Below are 26687 nucleotides of genomic sequence, written 5' to 3'. Positions count from 1 at the left end.
AGCAAGCCAACTAGATAGCTAATAGATAATAATAATAATAATAATAATAATATTGGATATGCCTTTATTAGTCTCAATCAGTCTTAATAATAATAAATGTACATTTCTCCACTGCGAGACTAATAAAGGCAAATCCAATCCAATAGCTAGCCAGATAGATAATAGCTAGCTAGATTGAAAGCTTCCCACCTTGATAGCCAAATAGCTATCTAGATAGCCAGCCAGATAGCTAATAGATAGCTAGCCAACCGGATAGCTAATAGATAGCTAGCAAGATTGAAAGCTTGCCACCTTGATAGCCAAATAGCTAATAGCTAGCTAGATAGCTAGCCAGACAGCCAGATAGCTAATAGATAGCTAGCCAACCGGATAGCTAATAGATAGCTAGCCAGATTGAAAGCTTGCCACCTTGATAGCCAAATAGCTAATAGCTAGCTAGATAGCTAGCCAGACAGCTAATAGATAGCTAGCCAACCGGATAGCTAATAGATAGCTAGCCAGCCAGAGAGATAATAGTTACCTAGCTTGAAAGCTAGCCAACTAGATGGCTATATAGCTAATAGCTATCTAGGTAGATAGCCAGTCAGCTAGCTAGATAGCTAATAAAATCGATGGCTTTGGCTGGAGCTGATGCTAAATGGTCCCAAAATGCGGGTGGGAACCATCCCCTGTCCGCTCGTTTGGACTTCAGTGATGCGTCTCCAGCTCCACGACCGTCCAGTCCCCCTGAGGGGAGCTTCCGGCGGCCTCGGGGGAGAAGCTGCTCACAGAAGTAACCGTGGCCGACGGCGGGCTGATGGGAGGCAGGAGGCTGGGCCACAGGCTGCTCTCCAGGGGGCTCAGTGTGCCCCCCGCCCCACCCGGAAGAAGCAGCAGGGAGGAGCAACCATCTCCGTTGAGCAGCAAGGTCTGATTGATCAACTGCTGCACCATGTCCACTTTGACGTCCAAGTCAAAGTCCAAGGGGCTTGGGTGCTCAGGGGAGGAGCCGCCCCCGTTGCTGGAGATTTCTTTTGGCTTTTTCAAGTCTGCCGACGACAACCTGCGGCGGCGGCGACGGGCGTCCGGTTCTTCGTCACTGTTCTCCAGGGCTTCGTAGATGGTGCACAAGCCCGACGAGGGGGAGAGGACGACGGCTGGACCGCAAGGTGGCTCCTCCTGCGGTTCTTGCTGCCGCTGCAGGATCCGCTGCCTCTGCTTCAGCTCGGACTGTTGCAACTCCAGCTCCCGCCTCTCCGCCGCTTCTCGGGCGGACGTTTGGCCCTCGCCGTTGATGACTTTGACGTCCTCGGTCCCCGAGGGGCCGCTCCCTTCACTCATTTGGACTTCCCTCTGGTTCCTCTTGATCACCTCCTCCGCCTCGTCCTTCTTCTTCCTCTGTTCCTCCTCCTGCGTCCGCTTCCTCTCCCGCTCGGCGCCCTCCAGGGGTCTGTTCTGCTGCTCCCGCCGCCGCTGCATCTCCATCAAGTGTCTCTGGTGTTGCTCCAGGCGCCGCAGCTGGGGGCTGAGCGCCTGCTGACCGGCCTTCCGGGGTGGGAGGTCGGCGCAGGTCAGACGGGGCGTGGTGGCGCGATGGTCTCCATGGCGATGATGTTGTGGCAGGGTGAGGCCTGCGTGTGGTCAAAAGGGTTACAGTGAGAAGTGAAAAACGTTGTTTTTATTTTCATTATTAACTCATTCACTGCCATTCATGAATTTATTCAGGAATTAAAAATAGGACGTAGAGCGCCATTCTCAAATGTGTGGGTGCCGATACAGCGTTGGCCATGTCTGCTGGCAATGTTATTTTTCTTTTCCACAAGAGGGAAGCAATTGCCTTTATTCCATGATAGCGCTTTGTTCCGGCTTCAAATGTTCTTAAAGCAATACATGTATGTGTGTATCGCATTGCATTTTGGACAGCGGCCCTCATTTCAAGCTCATATAAATCCAGACCCATATCATTTAGGAATTAACTCATTTTCTGTTGAAAAAAGAGCATTACACCGCATTGAATATTTATGTAGGATTAAGTCAATATTCTGTGTGTCCTGGAATTTGAGTGACAATGACAAAAACTCTGGCAACACATTTTTGCACATGTTTGGCAGTGAATAAGTTAAACAAAACTCAGTGTGAAGAAATAAAGCCAACGGAACCAAACTCAAGCAAAACAGTTCTCGCCAAAGTGGGCTTGCAACACGGGCAAAATTTAGCATTTGGAAAAAAAGGAGGCGAGTAAAATCGTGAAACCAGTGCAGAAGTCCTGGGCAAAAAAAAAAAAGTGTGCAAACCATTTTATTAAAACACCCATTCAACAAGTAGTGTACCAAAAAAACAGCCAACTTCCTGTGTACCATCCAAAATCCTCCCCTTGTGAATTCAAACAAACATGCAGAAGCTCTTCATGCATTTGTGTACATGAAACAGCGTCGCAAGGGAAACAATAGCTTGGCTTTTAGATTCGAAAAAGGGCGGAGGATTTTTTTTTTTTTTTTTTTGTCAAGGCAGGTCAAATTGATTCTTCACCCCTGCGACCAGAAGTAGGGCTCAACCCAATCGTGTTGAACCCCGATTCCAAAATATTCCAAATTCTACAGCCAAACTATTCAGCAAAAACCTGAGCAGAGATGCGGTGGAAATCAAGATGTTACGGTGCCATGCTCAGTTAAAACGGAACAGCGCCTTAGGAGAATGCAGGAGATTTTTTTTTATTTACTTTTTTTGGGGGAGGAGGGTTCTTGTGATTTGGCGGCAACACACCTAAGAATGCGGTGGAGACGACCTAAAAAAAAGCTGCAGCACAGTCAGCAGTCGTCTTGGGAGGCCAAAAAAAAGTTAATTTACCAAGGCCTTTGTTGCTTGGAGCGCTGCCGTTGGATCCAATGCTGAGGTATCATCCAGCAGCTTGTCGATCTTGGCAAACTCGGAGTTGAGGGAGGGAGTGGGGGTGGGGCTTTATTTTGTGAAGCGGGTAGTTGGTGAACTTGAATGGGGAGCCGATATACTGACTTTGCAAAATTGTGGTGTATGCTCCTCGCCCCCTGATTGTTTTTGTTTTTTACTTTGGACAAAATAATATATTTTTTGTTCTTTTGACTTCAAAATGACACCATGAGAGTGGCCGCTTTTCCAGCAGCTCATGTATTTTGTTTTCTACTTTTTTTCCTTTCATAATGTTGCTGATGTAAAATGTAAATTTCTCCACTGCAAGACTAATAAAGGCTAATCCAATCTAATAACCACATTTACCATGACAGGCCAAGGTCCAATTTTAGCGTAACAAGAAGCACCGATACAACTTAACTGTTCAGTGACTGGTTCCACTCCGTGGACAGACCAGCCACTGAAAATTCAGCAAGCCACCCTTCGCAGCCCATCTTTAAAACCTGTCTCAAAACTCACTTGTACTCTGTGGCATTCGACTTAGCATGATTCCCACTTGATCTTGGTTTTATTCCCCGAGTTCTTTCTACTGTCTTTGTCACCGCTTTATTTCCTGTGTATAAGTGTCCATGTTAAGTGTTTTGTTACAGCTTCAGCTGTTGTTAAAGCGCTATATAAATCAATATGTATTGTAACTGCCTCAAAGATTTGTCTGCCGCAGCTTGGAATTGAAGCGGATTTACGCGGGACAGGAGATGTGAGACAATCTCTTTTTGTCAATGGATGTGACAGCTTCGTGTTTGCTTTCAACATTGAGCTTGAAGCAGACGTGCACATTCCACCATGATGTCTCTGATCCACTGGTGAAAAGGACGCGTTGATTCATCTCGAACTACCTCATGCAAAAAAAGAGGGTGCAGAAAGTGCTTAAGATTGAATGACTGTCTTTTGTGTTTTGTCACATTATTTACTTTTTTTTTTTTTTTACTTCAAGATGGCGTTGCGACAATGGCTGCCTTTACAGCATCTCCTGTATTTTTTTCTACTTCTCCCTTTCCTTTCCTCCTCCTTTCATCAATTTGCTGCTGTGAAATGTAAATTTTTCCACTGTGAGACAAATGAAGGTTGATCCAATCCAATTTACGATACAGACGCTCCCCACCTTACGAACGAGATACATTCGGAGCGGTCATTTGTCAGGTGAATTTGTTCGTAAGTTGCTTCAGTGCTCCATTTTGTATGGAATGTATAAGTCAAACACTGAACGGGGAAGTATAAAACACAGACGCTCCAACAGTCCTAAAATAAATTCACATCTACTGTAGTACGATGACGTAGTATTTCTTTGGGTCTTCAGTAAGCCATTACTGAAGCTTCTGTCACGTTATGAATTAATGACGTGCCAGTAGCCATTACTTTTTGTTATGTATCATGTCCTCGTCTGTGTAAGTTCTCAGTCATACAGGAGTGGTCCATCGATGAAAAGGTTTCATCATCCGTCATCTGTACTTCTTTGAAGGTGCCAAAATGCTTCTTCAGTGAACTAAAGTCTTACTGGTAGTTTCGGCCCTATATATATCCCTACTGACCAGACGTGGCGGTGACGGACTCTGCTATGATAGGTCCCTGCTCTCAGGTTGGGGGGAGCAGAGGACTACTCCCTGCGGCTCCACTGATTGCCCCTATTGTCCTGACTAACGACTGTCCTGATTGCCCTATATGCTCTGGTATCACCTCATCAGAATTACTAATCCTATGTTGCCTATGCAGGCTGTTGTACAAACGATCCAAATTGAACCTCACACCACCAGACCGGTTTAATGAAGGATTTTGTTGTTTTATAAGAATCGCTTCTTTTACCCCCCTTTCAAACCACATATGTTCTTTCGCTAAGATTTTAACCTCATTGTCGTCAAATGAGTGGTTGCTAGCTTTTGGGTGCAAATGTACTGCCGATTGAGGCCCACTAGTGTTATCCCTGGGATTTTCATTCTTACAATGTATTGCTCTTTACAATTTTCATTCTTACAATGAATGAAAATTGTAAAGAGCAATACATCGGGGAGACTAAACAAATTCTCAAAAAAAGACTTTATCAACATCGCAGGGCGTCGGACGGAAGTCACAGCACCGAAGAATGACTTGCTCAACTCCACGCCACGATCAAGCTCTGGGACACATTACATCTGCGCGTCACTTCCCTGGGAGATCTGAAAACGAACCTACTTACGATTAAAGAGAAACATCAAACCCTTTAGAGCCGCAGGGAGTAGTCCTCTGCTCCCCCCAACCTGAGAGCAGGGACCTATCATAGCAGAGTCCGGCACCGCCACGTCTGGACAGTAGGGATATATATATATAGGGCCGAAACTACCAGTAAGACTTTAGTTCGCTGAAGAAGCATCCTTGATAAGAAGCGAAACGTCCGACACCTTCAAAGAAGCACAGATGACGGCTGAAGATCGTATCGTGTCCTGGAGCGTTAACTGGTAAGAGGGATTTCAACTCGGAAAAAGGAGCACAATACAAAATCTAACTGACAGCATCTCTGTCCGAACATTTTTTGACATAGTGTACCCGCAAAAATGTTTGTATGTACCGTTATTTGCAACTTGAATGTTTGTAAGTTGGGGCGCGTCTGTACTCTTTTAAAAACACAACTATAAAAATGAGGATTGGATAGTTATGCAAGTGTATCTTTATTTTAATGTTATTTAAAGAGTGTACATTGAAATTCATACATTTAAAGTGCGAGAATGAGTGATGAAACGGGGGACGTCAGGGCTACTGTCGAGTTCCTGGTTTGGAAGAGAACTGGCATCCCCGCCTCCCCCGCATCCCACAAGAAAAATACAAATCAAGACGCGTTAGTGCATATATGAATGAGTCATTTGGATAAAAAGCATTAGGAGACATCTTTTTTTTTTTTTTGCTAATTCAATACACTACAAACAATTTGATGCGTCGCCGTGTCTAATCAATCATGCCAGTGCAGGTACCTTGCATTGATGACGAGTACATACAAGAATCTCAGCCATATATTGGATATTTTATATCCAATATATGCCGGCCACCTCAATAATTTGTCCCGTTTTTTGCATCATCATAACTAAATATTTTAAAGACAAACAGAGGACAAGAATAGCGAGACATAATAAACTATTCATTACCTGAGCTGTCAGTCTTTTCACAGATTGCGGAATAGTACGACGGGTGGGCATCTTCTGGCTTCTCTTTTGCCCACAAAGCGTTCAAAGCCGGCTTTTCTGAGCCTTGCTCCGGCTCGAGACAACCTACTTCCCGATGACCGCATTCAATGAATTTTGGCTCGGCCAGGCCAGATTGGGCCTGGTCACGGAGCTCCTTGGATTCTTCAGGAAGCTCCTCCAGAGAGAAGATTCCCGGGCTCTTGATGCAACCTTCGTTGGCGGAGTGGGCATTGGAGGCCGTGGTTGACGAGTCGAAGCCGTAGGACGCCTGGGAGGTAGCTGACGGCGGGGTGGCTTCGAATTCTTCCGCTTCTTCAACGGTGCTGAGGCCGCGTTGCGCGGGCGATTGGACCTCGAACGTTAAGTTCTTCTTCATCTCCGTTGAAGAATCCAAAGACCCATTGAGCAGTGCTTCACCCTCCGTATCACTGGCTTCGTCTTCTGTGACGGAAGCCGAAGAAGGGTTGGAAGTGAGAGCGTTTACGACTCCTCTTAAAAGCTCATCAGCCGGCATGGTCGGTGCTTTAAAGTCCTGGTCACCGCTCGCCATACGGGGGAGCGCATCAGGCTGGGGAGAGGTGACGGGGACTTGTTGAATTTGGACATTCCCTTCACCAGGTTCCTCTGGAGTGACGCTCTCGCTGCTTACGGGGAACGAAGGGGTCTGCAGATACCCCGCGATGCCTTTTTTGAGCTCACCATCCTTCAAAGCGGAAGACAGAAGAACATGAGGATTGGAGCTTGTTTCCAGACAGGGTCGAGCTGGGGGTTGGGATGGCATCTCCGAGTCTGTTTGAAGGGGCGGTACCAGGGGGCTCACCACAGGTTCTACCAGTGCAGGCTGGGAAACCAGTTTCAGGGAGCTGCTCCAGATGAGGGCGTTGAACTTGTTCTTGCCATTGGTTGCAAAACGGGTTATGTTGGGGCCATCGAGCATCCGGAGCCGATGGGAGCTGAGGAGGCGGGGGTACCTGGACCAACCTGTTCAAGTTGTCCAGTTTTTCTTCCTCGGCAAAGTCGTCCTCGTCAGGGTTCCCGTAGCTTTCCAGACCGCTTTCGGTGACCTCTTCGCTCGCCATCTCCACGTCGTCATCCTCTTCATCATCGTCCACGTCATTGTCGTGCCGACGACTCTGCAGCTCGTCGGTCTTTTCAGAACCCACGTCCATGTCGCACACTCTGTCTTCGTCGTCCTCGTCCTCCTCGTCGTCGTCGTCGTTAAAGGGGATATCGGGAACTTTCTGAAAGTCTGGCGAACCTGCGGAGGCTCCTTCCATCTCCGTAGCTCCTTTGAGACTGCCCTCTCCAAGATCGTCCATGCTCTCTGTGCCCTCCAGGATGCCGGGAGCGCTCAACTCCGACGCCCCCTGTTGGCTCCCGCTAAGCGAGTCCAACTCCGACAGGACGGGACCACTCGCCCTGCAAATGGAGCTGCCTGCCAGTCCTGCCGAACCGGGACGCGACTCCTCGGTCGCTTGTGTCGTCCCACTCATTTCGGAAACCGACAACATCTGGCTTGCCTCCCTTTCCTCTTCGTCGTCCTCGTCATTGCGATGGCTGGGAGGGGCTACCTGAGTGACTGATTTTACAGCTGTTGTAACGGGTTTGCATGTGGAGAGAGTCTGGTTTGAAGTCTCCTGAACGGACTGACTGGGTATCTCTGGCGTAGAGGCTACTTTAGGTGACGTAATGTCCACAAGTGTTGCGACCTGCTCCGGTTGTGACTGTGACGTAGGAGCGTCGGATTCGTTTTGTTGCTGAGGCGGCTGGATTTCTACCACGGGTGTCGCGACGGTGCTCCGTGGGGGAGAGGGAGCAGATAAATCGCTCTGAGCAGTCACTTGCGCTAACGCTTGTGGTGGAGAGTCCCGGGTAGGAGCCTGGGGCGGGACCGGGTCTTGGGGTACGGACTGTATGAGTTCTGCTCCTGGTACCGCTGGTGTTGAACTTGTTACAGTTGCACCGGCATTACTCTGCATCCTTCCGGAGTGGTTAAATCTGGAATCTTTTGTTTTCTTGACACCAGTGGTCAAGGGTAAGACCGTCTGAGTGGGTTTGGTTTGATGTTTCACCAGCCAGGCATTACCATTTGTGGATTTGTTAGCTGGAGAAGCAGGCTGGGTTCTTCCCAGGAGTGGTTTGCTACCTGCTGGAGCCTTGGGGGAGGCCCCGGTGTCATACTTAGCGGAAGCAGGTTTTGTAGGTTGTTGCCCTTTACTCTGCGACACCTTGGGATCCACCTTAAGGGGAAAGGGGGCCCGTTTGGAGGTAGAAGGGGGTTTTGCGGTGGCTCCGAGTTGATAAGGTTCTGGCTTTTTGGTGGCAGCTGATTGAGCAGCGGGCCTTTTCGTTACTGAAGTCGTAGGTGGCCGACTGACACCTGGTGCCAACAGAGAAACATACGTCATTTAGGTAGAATTTAATATTCCAAGAAAAAAAAAATAGAAAATATGAATATACCTTTGTTCAGCTCTCTTTGCTAGCCATGTACAGTATTTTCCGAACTATATATTATAAGGCATACCTTCAATGAACGATATATTAAAAAAAAAAAATTCCATATATCAGGCGCACTGGCTTATAAGACGCACCTTCAATGAATGACATATTTTAAAACCTTTTCCATATACAGTACAGGTAACATCCGATTTACGACCTGTGCGAGTTACAACCACCCATACTTACGACCACCAGACTTTTTTTTTTTTTTTTTTTTTAATTCTACGCCTGCCACCGCATAAGCCAGCAACGCGACAGAGACAGAGGTCCATGCAGGATGATTTCTTAAGCTACAACACAAAGCGCTGGTCCCAAAAAGAGGACCAGGGGAATCAAAAATAAAGAATACCAAAAACGACGAGTGGGGTGAGCAATGGGAAACCCGACAATGGCGAGAAGCAACACGCACACGGTGGTGCAGAAACGGAACAATCCCAAAAGGATTACGTTTTCGTCCCGTTTTCGTACCCGCTGTCCTGAAGAGGGAAGTGGTGGAAGCGGGGAGGCGTGGCCCCGCCACCAGCTGTCAATCCGAACAAGTAGGATGTTTATTTGCCGGAGCAGCATTGCACAAAATGACGATACAAAATAACTTTCTTAACAAACCCGTATGCCAATTTTCCCCAGCATGACAGCATCTCACTCGCACAGCAATCAGGGGGGTGTGAGGGGTGTCCACCGACGCCGAGGTGGAGCGGGTGGGATCGCCGCGACGCAAACGGCACGTCACGCTCATGGTGTATTTGGGTGAGCAGAAAGCGCGTGCGCCGACACAGTAATAAAGATCGATAATACAAAATATAAAATTAAAATTACACTAAAAGTTATAAGATTCATAAATGAACTGTCAACATTTTGGTATACAATAGTATTCAATAGAAAATGTTGCTTAAAAACAACAGATTGACATCATATAATATCCTATCGTGTAGGAGATGCCAGCGTGTCGACATTTGTCATGAGTGCGTAATCCTCGTGTCAGCCATTTTGAATGCTTTTCGATTTACGACCGTTTGACTTATGACTGTTTTGTCGGAATGGAACCCGGTCGTAACTCGGATGTTATCTGTATAAGGTGCACCGGCTTATGAGGTGCACCTTCAATGAATGACACGTTTTAAAACCTTTTCTACATATAAGGCGCACCTTCAATGAATGACATATTTTAAAACTTTTTCCATATTTTGAAAAATGTTTAGGTGTACCTTATATCGCGGCAAATACAGTATACTGTACTTTTTTTTTCTTCTGGCGATGTACCATAATTCTATGCAATATTGGTGACTTGAATCTGCAAATTTGCCGCACAACTGCAAAAATGTAAAATTGCTGATTACAAAGGTCACCCCTCTCCCACTCCTCAGAACACGGTAGAAAACTTCCAAACCTTTCTTCCCATTGGCAGCAGCTGGGTGAGGTTGTCCTGCCGCGGTCCTCCCAGCAGAGGGAACCGTGGTAACTTGAGATGGAGCAGTTCTGCTAGTGGCACTGCTGGGATGATACTTGGATGCAACAGTCAATGTTGACAGGACTGCTCGGGTGGGAGGTGCTCTTGTTGCAAGGGTGCTGCTACCAGCCCTGGATGCAGCTGTTGCCATTTGAGATGAAGAGGGAGCAGAAGTGGGTCTGGGTGATACAAACAAACCAACGAATAAACCAAAAATAGATCAGAAATTGATTTGGATCATTTGGTATGCAATGGAAATGCAAGTAAAAGCGCCACACACATAACTGTCAGGAGTGGATCGTTTCAATTGGAGAATTTGGGTACGGAATCCCATATTTTGCAGGAAGAACTCTGTGGAAATGCATCACAAGATGCCAAAAAAAACAGATTGAGGCTGAGTGATATATTCATTAAAAAAATATGTTGATATGAGCCACTTGTGGAGAAATTAAGGATTTTTAATTTTTTTTAAAAAGTGATTTTGTCCTGCTGGAGCATGTTCGAATTTTTCTTTTGGCCACACATGAGCCCTCCAAACAGCAGTTGGGAAGTAGGTTAAGCAATTTTTGGATAATCCAGCCAACTCGGGGCGGGGGCAGTGTGGGGGACAAATTTGTGATGTGGAAAATTGCTGTTAAAAAAATATATGACTTAAAATGTGATTTTTAAAACTTCAGTCCATTAGTTTAAAAAAACTTACTTTAATCAATTGACTTTGTGGGACCCAAAAAAAAACATCAAGTGAAAAAAAAATGCCCTCTTGGATGCAGTTAACCTCGATCACGGTTATGCTTTCATTTGAAAAGTCCAATGTAAGACAAGGTAAAGCATTCACGTTACTGGATAAGGGAGGGGGCGGTGGGGGTGTTCGTGGAGGGGGGGGGGTGGCTGCTCTGTTGCCGTTGGATTAGATTTCCTCGCAGATGGAGTGAAATCAAGACAAACATAATAATTTCAACAACTTCACATATAAGGTCACTGTGGAGGTTAAAGTTCAGGACGATGTCAACATGAACGCACGTGTCGCATGCATCACACACGATAAATTATGCATCTCAAGACAGCTGCACAATAAGTATTCAATTATTGACATACAGAGTGAGTGTCTGGTGCCAGATGCACTATTCCGTCAATAATTGGCAATTCAAAGGCTACCAGACAATAAATAAAATAAACAGACAAACAAATAGATAAATAAATGGATAAACAAGTACAAATAAACACAGAAGTACAAATAAAGGAAAAATAACATATTTTTCGATGTATAAGGCGCACCCCCAATGAATGGTGTGTTTTGAAACTTTTTCCATCCGTAAAGGTGCATCGGAATATAAGACGCTCCCCAACTTAAGAACGAGATACGTTCCAAATTTGATTCAGTGCTATATTTTGTTTGGAATGGATGTTTAAGGCTTATATAAGTAACATGTATTGCTTTGTACTGACATATAAACATCTAATCAAATATGTGCTCTATCAAGATATGTACATGTATAACTGGAGAGAATACGACAAAAATGTTCGTATCTCGAATGGTTGTACGTAGGGAATCGTCTGTATAAGGCACACCACATTCTAAGGCGTTACAGTAGAAGCTTGGGTCACGTACGACTTCTACAGGGGGAAATGGAGTCGTGCCTGCTAACAGTAGTTTCGAGGCCTGTAGTGGCTCAATATTACGTCACATATAAGGCGCAGGGTCTTCTTTTGAAGAAAATCAAGGCTTTTGGGTGCACTTATACACCGGAAAAGACGGTAAATAAATAAATAGTTGGTTACAGGGTTAGAAAAAACAGCTGCTCCACTTCTTAAGATCTCCAGTTTATCTCCTTGACGATCACGAAGAGAATCCTTTCAATGGCGGACATGCCACTGGGCCTCAGTCAGTGAAACGTCCCACCAACCGGGAAGGGAAATGGAAACAGCGGCAATGAATCATGTCAAGCGGTGCATAAATATCACATTCCCACGAAAGAGCAGAGAGGCGCTTTTTGGTCACTTGGTTGTATACACACGCTGTCAGAAGATTACAAAATATACACTTCTGTTATTCCGGTCAAGTGTAAGTTACATTCCAAGCTCAATTGGTGCCTTGGCTACAAAAAACGACGGCCCGAATAAAACAAAACATATGTGAAAGAAGAATTTTTTTGGTTGCATTTTTCAGACAAACGCGACAAGCTATGATCAGAAAAGAAATGGTAACTGTGCCAAATAGCCACTGAGGGGATAATGCCGCTCATCACATTGAAACCATCACCCCAAAAACTCACGATGGCAGGATATGACAGTCTGGGATGAAACCAAAACAAACAGAATCAATCGGTAATGCTTTACTACGTTCGACTGCGTGCGGTAATTCGTAACTGCTGAAGGTCGGTTGTCGGACCGACGATTCAAAAACGCGAGTGTCGTCAAGTACCGTATTTTGCGGTGAAAAAGGCGCACCGGAGTATACACGCAAGCCACACCGCAAATGAATGGTGTATTTCCAAACTTTATTCCATGTATAAGACGCAGCTTCAATGAATGAAAAGAGGTTTCCAAATATTACATATAAATACATAAGTTTTCCAAAAATCAAGCACACCATATAAGTCGATATTGTTACGCACTACTTCTTCTGCAGGGGGAAATGGAGTGGGTGGCCGCTGACAGTAGTGGCGAGAGAGACCTGTTGTGGCTCAATATGACTTCACATATAAGGCATACCTGCGTATAAGGCGCAGGGTCATCTTTTGATGAAAATCAAGGCTGTTGGGTGCGCCTTATACACCAGAAAAGACGGTAAATTGACTCAAGCAGTACCATCGAGGCTTGGATTTAATGGCAAAGTGCAAAGTCTTCAATCGAACCGACCCTCTTTAGCTCCTTTGTCTGTGGCCATTGAAGCAAACAAGGCTCGCACTCTGAATGTGTAATCGGACTCGCAGACGATGCCGAATATCACAATGCTGTTCATTCTCCACTTTTGATTTGCTTTTTTTTAAGAGCCAAGAGAAGGCCAATGAGAGTTGAGATAAAATTACACGCAAGTAGAGGATATGTACAAAAGGCAGGATGATTTGCCCAGCAACGCTTGTTGGGTAGGCGGGGGAGGGGATTTGAGTTCATATTCTCTGACTGGGGGAGCGTCTGACTCCATTCGGGCTCCCACTACTGACCGTGTAACCTGATCAGCTGTCCACTGTCGTCACCGCTCGCTGTCCTTGCAAGGGTTAAATACATCTAAAATTGATTAAACGGATACAATTCTACATACAAGCGTTTTTGTTTTTTGTTTTTACAAAACTTCCTCGATTACTGCCACAAAATCAATTATTGTGATTCAGTCATCCTTTTTCAAAATACAAGTTTATAAATCTAAAAGAGAAATCAGTCCGCTTGGATGAAGGATGACCGAAATTTAGAGAATAATTACTGTTGAGCGGCTGAAATCAGAAACGATTTGGACAAAGCTGCGGGCGATTTATCGGCATTTGTTTTAACCCTTTCAGGGTTGCTACAGTGGACGTGGGGCACACAAGTGTTCATAAAAAAATTGAGTGTTTTCAAAAGAAAGAATTTTGACACGATTCAATGTCATTTTTACACAACTAAAATGATTACTTAAAAAAAAAGAAATGAACAAATACAAAAATAAATACAGTAAAGTCTCGTTATATTGATAGTCCCGGTTATATTGATACTATTTCTATGCACGCACGGAGAAAATTACATGCAAACAGGGTCGGATATATCGATAGTCCCGGTTATATCGATATTTTTTCGGACTCCCTTGAATATCGATATAACGAGACTTTACTGTATGTGAATAAATACGGGGCAAATAGTTAAACAAACAAACAAACAAACAAAAACAAAATGTCTATCAAAATACAGTAACTAAATAAGCAACTAAATAAACAACCAAACAAATACAAAATATATTTTAAAATGTTAAAAAATAAAAATAAACAAAGTAAATCAAATATAATAAAATAAAAATAGATGAAAAAATAAAATAACAAAATATAAAACAAAATAAAGGTTTGACCAACATGAGGTTGATTGTGTTCTATCTGGTCTTTGGAATAGTACCGCTGTCAACTCTGGCAGCAACCAAGTGTAGGATCCCAGACCAAATGTATATCGAAATAAATACAGGTAACATACGACTTACGACCGGGTTAGGTTCCGACCAAACGGTCGTAAGTCAAAATGGTCCTAAGTCGAAATAAATTCAAAATGTTGAGTAGTGACTCTGTGCTAAATGACTTGCAAACGACCCGATTCGGACGCCACGGGGGTGCGTGGGCATGGGTCTGGGTCGCCGGTGTTCTTTTTTTTGCGATTACAAGAGTGCGAGAGTGAGATGCTGGCTGGCCAAAAATGTCATCCGCGTTGCCGGGCTGCTAGCGCGTTGCGGTGCCAGGCGTAGAATTAAAATGAAAAACATAGGGTCTGGCGTTCGTGGTTGTAAATCAAGCCGGTCGTAAGTCGGATGTTACCTGCAGCTAAATTAGCAACCAAATAAACAACCAAACAAATAAAATAAAATAATAAGTAAAAAATATAAATAAATATAAAAAAATAAAATAAACAAAGAAGTAAATACAAATACAGTAAAGTCTCGTTATATCGATAGTACTGCTTATTACGATACCATTACTATGAACGCAAGGAGAAAATTTACATGCCGCAGGATTGGATATATCGATAGTCCGGTTATATCAATATTTTTTCTGACTCCCGAGAATATCGATATAACGAGACTTTACTGTACAAATAAAATAAAGGTTTGACCAACATGAGGTTGATTGTGTTCTACCCGAAGCTACCGTGCCATACCTGGTCTTTGGAATAGTACCGCTGTCAACCCTAGCCGCAACTGAAGTATAGGATCTCAGACCAGCGGATGTACCTGGCCTGCTCGCAGCTACAACGCAGAGAAAAAAAAAGACACGCTTTGATTAGAACACGACTCAAAGCGGTTAGAGTCACTTCATGACTTACCGGAACTTTTGACTCGAGTCGCGTCCGTATTGTCAGCGGCCGTCCTCTTATTGTGACTTCCGGCGAGGGTGGCGGGCCTGGTACTATTCAACACCGACGTTGTGGTTGCACCGGACGCGGTCCGGGACGGGCCAATTCCTGCGGGTTTTTTGGGAAGCACCCTGGTCGGGGTTTTGATAGTGGGGACGATCGTCCCGATTGTCTTTTTGGGCGCGGGCCCCGCCCCAAATGATTTTGCTGTGTTTTTATCACCGCAGTTCGTATTCTTGGTAGAAGACTTTGTCATGTGATTTAGGGGGCGATGGGTGGCAGCCGCGCAAGCTTGGGTCTTGGATTGGAAGGAAGTTTGTGGTTTTGTTTTGGAAGCATGTTTTTGGGAGGCGACAGGTTCTAGTGTGACTTGGGGGTCCGGTTCCCTGTTGGTCATCGCAAGATCTGCGGGCGAAACATTATTCTGGGTTTGCTCCGGCAGACATGCGGGCTGCTCTACTGCGTTGTCTTGCGGCACGGAGGACTCCGCCGCTGCTCCGGTGGGCTCTGCGGGATCCGAGGTATCCATGGGAAGCCCGTCCGGTTTCATCCCCTCTGATGTTGAGGTTGCTCCCTTTTCCTGCCAAATTCAAAGTTTCTGCAAACAACAGGAAGAATTCGTGTCAATGAGCCATCTTCCTGACAGTTGAGCAATTCAAAAAGAAAGCGCAATTACAGTGAGGGACTTCTGAGGATTTTTGGAGAGTCAAAAAACAAAAAAAATAGGGAGTGAATTATCGGCGATGCCAAGATAATAAATCTCTTGACTAAACTGTTATCCCGCCTCTCCAATCGTCAAACCAGAGACCACAAAGCGATGACAGCGTGAGCTAACACACCACCCAATGGACTAAGCACAAAGCCGATGCATCACTGCTCGTCCGCCACATTCATTGATGCGAGAATCCAACAATAACATTTGTTTGTTCCGCTAATGATTGAAATGATCAAGAAGACATGAGACAGTCCCCGAGTGTGTCCTTCCAACCACAACAAACACTGCCGAGACACTGCAGTTTTTGACACAATTTCTCATCCCATCCTCCATAGGGATCACCGACACGCCCCTACGCTGGTTCCACTCTGCTGGTTCCACTCTTCTCTCTGGCCGCTCTCGGTTCATCAAAATTAACTTCTTCACTTCACAGTCCTCTCCTGTATCTTCTGGTGTGCCCCAAGGCTCTGTCCTGGGACCGCTCCACTTTATCACCTTTTTAAAAATGCATTTTCTGTGTAGCTCTCTCTCTTGTTTCTATTTATAATTGTATTTTATTTATTACATTCTATTTGTGATTGTATTTTATTTATTATAGTACGTATGCTTGTCTGTGACTGTGAAGTGTCCTTGAGAGCTTTAAAGGCGCTTAAAATGTAATGTCTTATCATTATTATCTTTTCCTGTGCACCTTGAACTTTGATCGCAGTAAAGTATTAAAACAGACGGAATGGATCACAGAAATTCCCTACCGGCTAAATGACTGTATTTTCCCGCGTACAAGGCGCACCCAAGAGCCTTGTACACCCAAGAGCCTTTTTTTGTCCAAAATGACCCTGTACCATATATGTAAAGTAATATTGAGCTGTAACAGGTCTGGCAACTACTATCAGCAGCGTCTGACTCCATTTCCCCCTTTACAAGAAGTGGTGCGTAACCCCAGCCTCTACTGTCTTATATTTGGAAAACTTGTGTGTGTGTGTGTGTGTGTGTGTGTGTGTGTGTGTGTGTGTGTGTGTGTGTGTGTGTGTGTGTGTGTGTGTGTGTGTGTGTGTGTGTGTGTGTGTGTGTGTGTATATATATTTTTTTCATTCATTGAAGGTGCACCTCATAGTCAGGTGCGCCTTGTATATGGGGGAAAAAAAAGTACAGCATTCATTGGGGGTGTGCCTCATAATCCGGCGCACTTTATACTCCAGTGCGCAAAAACTGAACATGGCTATTGACAGAGACCCATGAATCAATTTAGAGACATCAGATAGAGCAGAAGAAGAATGTTTCCAAGAGAGAACACCGTCCAGTCGCCGCAAGCGTTTTTATGGATTTTACAGTCTGAAAAGCTACACACTGTCCAAATCAGGCGAAGGAGCCTCAATAATCTAGACCGGAATGAGAATGAGTGTTCAAACAGCATCGTGAGCCAGCAACTAATGCCTGAGGAATTAGCGTCCGGCCGGTTGAATCACATTCCCTTGCCTATGACCCCCTTCTGGGCAAGTAATCACATCATCTCTCTCTCCAGCTGACACGACGTGATGCAGTACACAGGAAGTGCATTGGATCATTCAAATCCCATTCGAGCACACGCAACTACATTTCACCCAACTGGTGACTACGCTTGTTTTCCTTTTTCTTTTCTCTCGAGGCTCAAGTTGTGTCAATCAATTCCTCACATGGGATCGTCTCAATACCAAAAATGCTGAGGCAGCGCACCACATCAATACTGGATACTTGACTAAATGTCTGTTAGGGATGTTTGCTCGGACACTGTGAACAAAGGTTTGAACACAGAGGGCTGTCTTTTACTGTCAGCAGCAGTTTTCATGACCGATGCTCGAATTCTGCAGCCCCCCCCCCCGCCTCTCATCCAGCTATTTATTGAGGGTACTATGCAAATTAATAGACACATTAGTAAAACGCAGCCTTCTTGATTTGAATACCACGCCCCTGGCCGTCCCTTGGTACAAGCACTAACATCCATAAACTCACAGAAGGTAGACATTTGAATGTGTTGCCTTTCCATGAACTGATAGGTTTGTAACCTGGCTAATGAGCTCTTCCTGTGAAGTAGTTTACCAAATTTTAAATTCTGCCCAAGCCCAGATTTCCTACCTGAGGATCACAGTTTAACAGGCCGTGTGTGTTCACCTCAGATTGACCCCAGAGTTTCTGTGCTTGCATTGTGGGCATTGCATTATGTCACTATTTTTTGGCCTCGTAGCCAAGGCGATAATAAAAATGCTTTCCCGTCAATGCGATGACCGATGAGGCAAGCTTACAAACGCCACCGTGACTTTCAAAGTTTATTTGGACCACGTCTAAATGGGGGGGAACCGAGCGACCTCATTAATATTTTCGTCTCATCCACTCCAATACGATTGCGTGCCAATAAATCTCACGGTGGGCTTCTTTCCTTGAGGCAGTTTAATGACGTCACTCGGTCCCCGTTCCTCTGCCACCGCCACAGCGCTCGCCCAGCCATTTCAAATGCCGGATGACAAAATGGGTCACTTTTAATACGGTGCCTAACGCAAGCCGAGAGGGATTTTGGGATTCATTGTCCAGACTGCGGAGGGGCAGGGTGGAGAGAGGGCCGTTTATATTTATTCATCTCTAGATTTATTGCAAACATTCACCACAGGTTTGTGATTTGCAAACCTGAGAGACAAATGCCACACCAAAATGACCTGCATCACCGACCAAGCGCTACGTCTGGAATGTACAGCGTAAAATAACTGGCTAAAATGATTGTACATCTGGATTGTTTTGTTGATTTTTAGCCCTTAAAATTTTTGGTGAGCATTTAAGCTTCAGCCTCCTACTTCAAAAAAATAAGAGAATAAATTGAGGCTTGGGTGAGCACCCAGGAGGCAATAAAGCAGGCTTCGCAATAGCAAACATTAACAGAGTGTCAAACTTAGATGAGGCCAAACTGGGTGGCCAATGATTAACTTCCACGTCGAGTTAAGGTTTGTCATCCGCCCGTACTAATACGATTAACTCATTCACTGCCAGACGATGTGCAAAAAAAATGTGCCCACTCCAGTGCCAGTGTTTTTGTCATTTTTACTGACATTGCAGGACCCACATTTTGACTTTTAGAACTACATAAACAGTTAATGCAGCATCAGAAACCTGAGACCTCTTTCATCAAAAAAAAAAGAGTTATCCAAGCTTGAAATGGGGGCAGCTGTACAAAATACAATACAAAACATATTGATTGAAGGCGGAAGTAGTCGCCGAAACATGTCAGCTAATTGAACAACTACACTGTCTGCAAGTAAAGAATCTGCTTAATATTACATATTGATTTGTATAGCGCTCTAACAACTGCTGAAGCTGTAACAAAGCACTAACATGGACAAAAGGCAAAAGCTACTCCCTCATGAAAGGGAAAAACATTGCCAGAGTTCTGACAAGCGCTTTAACGGCACCTCCCACATGAAAAATGAAAATCCTAACAAATTCGAGAATCGCGCTCCACATTACACTTTTCAATTTCCGAATAAATTCGGGAATGGCAGCGAATGAGTTAAAAATAATTTAAGTGTTTCGGTTCTATGAAACAGGGAGACGATTATGCCCGGAACAACAACAAAGTTTGCCATGCTGGATAATTATTTCACCAAAAGATATTGGGTGACGCTTATCTTTCAGGTAGACAACTGGACAATTGACAAATGTCCAAATCTCAGGTCTCACGAAAAAAGTGGAAAAGTAGCCAATGGTAGTACTTTGTATGGACCCAAAACCTGTGCGAAGAAATAAATCCAAACAACCCAGTGAAACTGACTGACGAGTTTGCACCAAAAGGTACAAATCAATTTGCGTTTCAATGACGAAAAAGTCCTGAAAATATCACATCTGAAATTGTGGCACTTTTCAGTACACCCTCGTTTTGGTCCATATGCGTGAAACATGATGCAAGCTAACCCAATCCGAACCGCGTAGCATAAACCTATCAACGCGTGACAAAAAGATTAAAAAAAAAAAAAAAAAAGATTGGGGGGTTTGAGGGCTCCCCCGGTATGACTAAGCTTATCTTCATCAATTCCATAACGGTTTCTTAGCCAGCACTAAGTGACTGGAAGCCTTTCAACAAGAGCATTAGGGTCAGGTGGTTAAGTACGGCTGCAAATTAAACAGAATAAGCCAGTTATCTTTGTGGAGTGACAGGCCGTCGGGAAAAGTGGGAGTCTCGGCCATTGCAGTATTTCGATCGGCCGCGGGGATCTGGGTTACAATCTGTTGTCGACTTGGCAGCGGTGCACATCCTGCTGTTATGCAAACAGGCCGCCTGTTCACCACTGTCAGTAGGACGGTTGTCAGAGTCGCAGCAGGAAGAGATGAGCGTGAACTTGTTTATATTTTTTTTAAGTGTTTGTCAGCATCTCCAGTGCATTCAACCCTCATTAAAATCCAATGTAGGGGGAAAGGGGGGAGGCTTATTGTCTCAACACAATCTCACACTGAGGCGTGGCGTTTAGACGGAAGGTGGGGGTGGCCTTGGGCACTGGATTAACTGGTGCAATGGGATGGAGAAGCAGCTGGTGACACTTTCGACCCAATGCTGGGGGGGGGGGGGTAATCATAAAGGATGGATGGAAAGGATACTAAAATAAAATTGTAATCATTAAAATGAAGTCTGCGATTGGTTGAGGGTTCTCCAAAATGTTGCTTTCCTTTCAGAGTTGGACCATGAAGTACTATAAAGGTGTCTGTCCCTCACATGAAGTACCATTCAGTCCTCAGCAATTGGCTAGTTAGTTGATTGAAAAAAAAATATCTTATCCTTTTGCATTTTGTGTCCTCAAGTAAATCCATCAATTGAGTAGGACAAGTGAGCGCACACCAGAGCTGAGATGAAATCCAGACGTTTCCATGGCCTCACAGAAAAAACAAAAGGGTACCCGAGACTAGCCCCGTTGAACCTCGAACGAATTTCTCATCTCATATCCTTATTTCTGGGGGATCTGTGACGCATATCCAAGTTAAATCAAGGCTGCAATGGGGTCGACGCAAAGATACTCGTGCCTAAATCGAACCCGATTGTAGCCTTAAATCGACATTACGCAGGATTGCACCAAAACTCCACTTAGGAAGATCGTCATTTATCGAGGCAAACGTGACAAGGGAAAGTATGCAGGCCTCGATAAGGGGAATCAAGCTTCCCTAAGGAGCCCATCAAAAGTGCTAATTTACCCCCATCAATAATATTCACCCACTGGCCCGAGTCCAAAGCATTGAGAAAAAAAGTGCAATGCCAGCATTCACCACTTCATCCTAATGGGAGGAAAGTGCTAGCCACCAAAAAGCAACGGTTGAGAGCTTGTGCGGTCGCAACCATAGTTCCGGTTATGGATGGTACGGTCTGTTTCAATTAGCCTTCAGGTGTTCCCTTTCTTTTACCAACTGCAGCAAACAAATAGCAGGGCTTTCAAATGCCTCAGTGCAGTGTCGAGAAGCAGGTTCTGTTAGATTCTTTTGTCTTCGTTTGGTTGTACACAACAGCAAACACAATCACAAACACATCATGAAAGAAATATTCTAATAATGTCATTGACTACTCTGTGGAAAGACGCAGAAAGCCCGTCACGACAGTTGCCTGTCAAATGAGTGAATTATATTTTTTAAATGATCCCATGCTCCAAAGTAGTACATTGGAAAGACTGCTCGTACACTAGCTGCAGGTGTTCCCAGAAGTGCCAATGACTTCCAAGTTCTAAGAAATTACGAAGATTTTCCAGTGTATAAGGCACAACCTCCAAAGAATTGTTTATTTTCAAAGTTTTCCCATATATAAAGCGCACTGGACTATCAGGCGCACCTTCAATGAATGAAAAAAGTTTTCCAAATACTAGGCACACCGCATATTTTGTATGGAATGTATGTTTAAAGGACAACCGACACCTTTTTTTTGTTTCCTAACTAATATCAGAAAAACGTTTTATAGCATCTAAAATACCCAAAACACGCAGATTAATTAGGTATTTGAACACCGACAATACACTGTCTGTAAGTAAGGAATCTGCTTAACATTACGCAGATTAATATTTTTAGTCAAATGCAAAACACCAATAAAAATAACTTAAAACGTCCCAAAACTGCCACAAAGGAGCTCGAAACTGGGGAGATTAAGAAAATCCCGCCCCCTTGTTCGTGACGTCAATAAGGGTCGCACACTGCCTTGCTCCAGAAACAAAACAATGGCTTCAGAGAGTTCAGATTCGGAGAAGATGCTTTCTTGTTACTCATCCAGTTATGAATATGATTCAAATAGTTCTGAAGAGGAAAGCATACATTTTTGCCATGGATCAAAGAAGACCTTCCCTATCAATTCGAGCCGTTTGCAAGCGATGAAACCGATGAATATCTGGACTCCAATGTAGCACCCAGAAAATGCACAAGATGGCGTACAAGCTGTGTTTCGTTCAGTTATTTAGTTTTCCTTCTAATTTCGCCATCATCACAGTGTTTTTAGGCGAAAAAAAAGTACCCAAAATGCATTGTGTGTCGCTTTATCGGTCAGGGGCGTTCCAGACGTGACGTCACTTCGGGTATCGTCATCAACTCGAAAACAAGACTTCATGAATATTCAGCGCGAGTCTAAAAAACGTAAAATTAAGCTATATGCCGTGGAATCTTTGTAAAATGCGCTCAGCAGAAGTCATTTGAAGTGATTTTACAAATTATGGACACAGCTTGTCCGGGGGTGTCGGTTCTCCTTTAAGGCTTATATAAGTATGTTTCAGGTTTATACACGTATGTTTAAGGCTTGTATAAGTAACCTGTATTGGTTCGTACTGAAAAATAAACAATTACATATACAGTGAGACCTCAACTTACAAACACCTCAACTTACAAACTTTTTGTCTTACAAACGTCAAATTTATGAAAATTAAACCTTATAATAAGCACTATTTTCATAATACACACCCACCACGGCTGGTGGAGTGATCTTCGGCGGAAGCACACGACCGAACAGCACCAGAGGTTAAGTTACCAACAGTCCTTATGGAAGGTGACTCTCCTTCCATAAGCCATCAACAACCATCAAAAAGGTAAATAAAACTTTATTTTACAGCACAGTTTATTTCTTTAATCACAGTCCTCATGTAATGCGCCTCTCTTTCCCAACAGCAATTCCCTTTGACCTTCGACCTCCAACGCCATTCCATCAAGCCATAAATGACCATCACAAATGTAAATAAAGTGACTTTATGATACAATGCAGTGTATTTCTTTCATTACCATACAATTACACATTTATTATACATAGAATAAGGTATGTTGTGTGTAGATTTAAGGCTTATTTAGTTGAAAAGTATATTTTATGGAAACCCGGGAACGGATTATTCCCATTTTAATGGTTTCCTATGGGAAATATTTTTTTGAGATACACACTTTTCGCCTTACACACTCTGTCTGGGAACCAATTAAGTACGCAAGTTGAGGTCTCACTGTATGCTCTTTCAGGATATGTACATGTACAACTGGAGCGAATACTACAAAAATGATCATATGTACCAGTGTTTGTAACTCAAATGAGTCGTTTCACACTCCAATGCCAACTCGTAAGTAAGGTAGTGTGTGTATAAGGCACAACACATTCTAATGCGCTACAGTAGACTCTGGGGTTACGCACTACTTCTACAGGGAGAAATGGAGTCGTGGCTGCTGATGGTAGTTGTGAGACCCTTTGTGCCTCAATATGACTTCACATATAAGGCGCACCCGCATATAAGGCGCAGGGTCATTATTTGAAGAAAATTAAGGCTTTTGTGTGTACCTTAAACACCGGATCATACGGTGTGTTGCAAAATTTTGGCTTTGTGAAAAAAATTCTATTTCATTTTAAAAGGATGCTCTTGCACACAGGTGTCAAAATCGAGGCCTCGGGGCCAAATCAGGCCCACCACATCATTTTATTCGGCCCGTGAAAGCAAATCAAACTTGTGAAATTACATTGCTTATTATTATTGTTTGTGGTAGGTTCTATATGTAATACATGGAGGGAATTCTACTACATTCTAATGGCTCTCCTAATTCATAACGCCTCCGTTAGAGGAAACCGTGACTACAACGTGGCCCCCGGCAAAAAATGAGTTTGACACCCTTGTTTTTGCGCAACCTAAGCTTAGAGTATCAAATTATTCAACTCAAATGTGTTTTGCATTTTATCCAAGTGAAAACGGACCACAGACCATAATTTGGACACTGCTGTTATATACCTAATTAAACTCTGCATCACGTCAATAAAATAGACCAGTTGGGATAGATACCATCTACCTAAATAACAAATCCCGCCAACTTAGCCCCTGAACTGGTTCCCAGCCAATCACAAGGCATACCGATTAACAATCATTTACTATTGTATTTTAACACAACATAAAGTGTACCTTGAACCCACCACGCTTGTTTTTGGAATGTAGGAAGAAAGCAGAGTATCCCAAGAAAACCCACGAAGATACAAGGAAAGATAACAAGCTAACCCACAAAGATTTGGGCCATACTGGACGCATTTGGCATGTCGTGACCCTCGTAATAGGACACGGGAGTTCGGCCAAACAGTTGCAATTGGTCCAAAAGAGTAAACAAAAAGCAAAGGACGATAAGAGGGAGAATCCTCCTGAGTCATTTCACACTCCAATGCCAACTCAACTCACAGGTCTCGGTGAATGAGGCTGTACCAAAATACAAAGGTGATGTAGCCCCATTCGACTCTCTACCCAAACAGGTTCTGGTCAGCAAAAACTTTCTGTGCGATCATTTCTGCTGTGATTTGGGACAAAATAAATCTTAAAACGTTTCTTAGTCTTTTGCACCGATTGTTTGTAAACAAATTATAGGCAGTGGATATTCCATCATAGAATTTATTGGAATGTCTGTGAATTTATCAAAGAAACGCCTGACATGGTGCGTCATTACCGAATTTGTTGTTTTTTTTCTTGTAGCGGGGTGCCGAAAAAGCGCTGGTCAGACCTCTGGCAATGTTTTTCCCTCCCAAAAAGGGGCATCATTTGCCTTTTGTACAGTCGCATCCATTTCAAGCTCATCTGACTCCAGACCCATACAACTTCGGAATTAACTGTATTTTATGATGAAAGAAGAGATTCAAATGTTTCTTACGCTTAATTGAATTTCCGAAAACTCAATATTGTGTGGGTTCTGCAATTTGAGTGAAAATGACTAAAAACCCTTGCACTGGAGTGGACACAATTTTGCACATGGTCTGGCAGTGAATGAGTTAAAAGTCATTTTTGAAATACAAGATTGAACCAAAGGGATTTTATTTAGTTACCGCAGACATTATACATATTGTGGAATTACATTTCATATAAAAAAACTTGGGTGTCCTCCACCTACTGCTCCAACTAATTTGGGGTATGTTTAACAAATAAATTATTTAAGAAAATGAAATAAATTAGACATGGGTTATATTGCGATTGAGGGAATTTTATTGATTTGAATAATATTCAATACTTTGAAATAGCATAACTGTTTTTTTACATTTTACAATCTAAATGAAGTTGTCAGGAGGTTAAAATGCACTTTCGTCAAATGATGTATCTCTCCAGTAAAATACATTCAATATTCACTTACAAAACAGAACGGTTGAATCCGCATCATTTTAAATCACATCATTTTCCAATTCAAATTGTCTTCAATCTTCTTCTTTTCCTTTCGGCTTTTCCTTTCAAGGGTCGCCACAGCGAATCAGTGGCCTCCATCTTCAGAGGTTTGATTTGCATGTTTGTTTTGGCTAAACTTTTATGTCAGATGCCCTTCCTGACACAACGCTCTGTATTTATCCGGGCTTGGGGCCGGTACAAGAAGACACTGGCTTATGTCCCCTTTTGGCTACAAAACAAGCAACTCTATGAACTTAGTTAAGATGAAGATCCTCAGTAAAAGGCTCCCAAACAAAACGGTCATCGGCACAGCAACTTTGAAAAAAGCAAAACTACACTCACCATTTAATGACAATGCTCGGATCTTACCGTTAAATGGTCATCTCTTTCCCTGGCGTCCTGGTTTATCACATCGTAATTTGTTGTTCATCTTGTTCAGCTGCTAAAATTGTCTTCAATATATACCAGAAAGGGCTGTTTAAGTAAGGTTACAATAAGTTTGTTTCAACAACCAAATGTATTCTTTATCCTGTGGCCAAACTTTAACACGTGTGTTGTTTTAGTCAATGAATTTCCCCAAATATGCCTCAGTGTTATAAACACAGACAAACTAAAAATGAAAGGCCCTTCAATATGCACAATAAGGCTAAGTGATCCCTTGGATTCTCGCACTCGGTGCTCGAATGAATGCTTGTGTTTAGTTATTGCCTCAAGCGACCCATTTATAAGACCATTTGTCGTTTGAGAAAAACACGCTGCCTATTGGACGTCAACCGAATCATTTGGAAGAACGCTGAAACCAAATGCTTACGCATAATATTCAATAACGCAAGATACTATCAGCCACCTGCCAAAAGGATGTTGGAGACTCGAACACAATTCAAGAAACGCCGCCCCATGGCGTGCACGGTGACAAGCTAGCGTGCCCATCATCACACCCAGTCTTAAAACCGAGAGCCATTTTACAACCACTTACCTACCACGCCGCAAATTCAAACAGAAGCGGATTAACTCAACGCTGTGGTGGTTGTTTAGGCTTCATTGCAGAAAAGCGAAACATTTGAGGGAGTGCAGGCGAAACGACGTGGAAAACGGAGCCTACCTTTCAAACGGCGACTCGGGAAGAAAAATACACGCGGGGTGTCGACGGAGGGGGCAATTTATCCGTCCGGCGTAACAATAGAGACGCGTTCTTCCCTCCACGTTTAAAACAGGGCAGGTCAGCGGCCGGCTTGCCCAGCCTGTCTCATAAAAGATGCGGGAGGGAGGTGGGGCGGTGGAGAGAAGCGGCTTGA

General features: G+C 43.8%; 1 protein-coding gene across 1 annotated transcript; it reads right to left on the bottom strand.

The window, feature by feature from the left end:
• Positions 1–90: 90 nt before the first annotated feature.
• On the bottom strand, positions 91–26687 carry prr36a (proline rich 36a). Its single transcript, XM_089006817.1, is given in 7 exon segments — positions 91–1610; positions 6036–6927; positions 6929–8454; positions 9961–10199; positions 14851–14938; positions 15016–15643; positions 26495–26687. Coding segments are annotated over 6 exon segments (4248 nt in total). The 5' UTR covers positions 15596–15643; positions 26495–26687; the 3' UTR covers positions 91–687.

This window comes from Hippocampus bargibanti, linkage group LG10, assembly GCF_051943395.1.
Source record: "Hippocampus bargibanti isolate YZ-2025 linkage group LG10, ASM5194339v1, whole genome shotgun sequence".
Lineage (NCBI taxonomy): Eukaryota > Metazoa > Chordata > Actinopteri > Syngnathiformes > Syngnathidae > Hippocampus > Hippocampus bargibanti.
The sequence above is the reverse complement of the archived record's forward strand: the minus strand, read 5'-3'. Positions and strand labels throughout refer to the sequence as shown.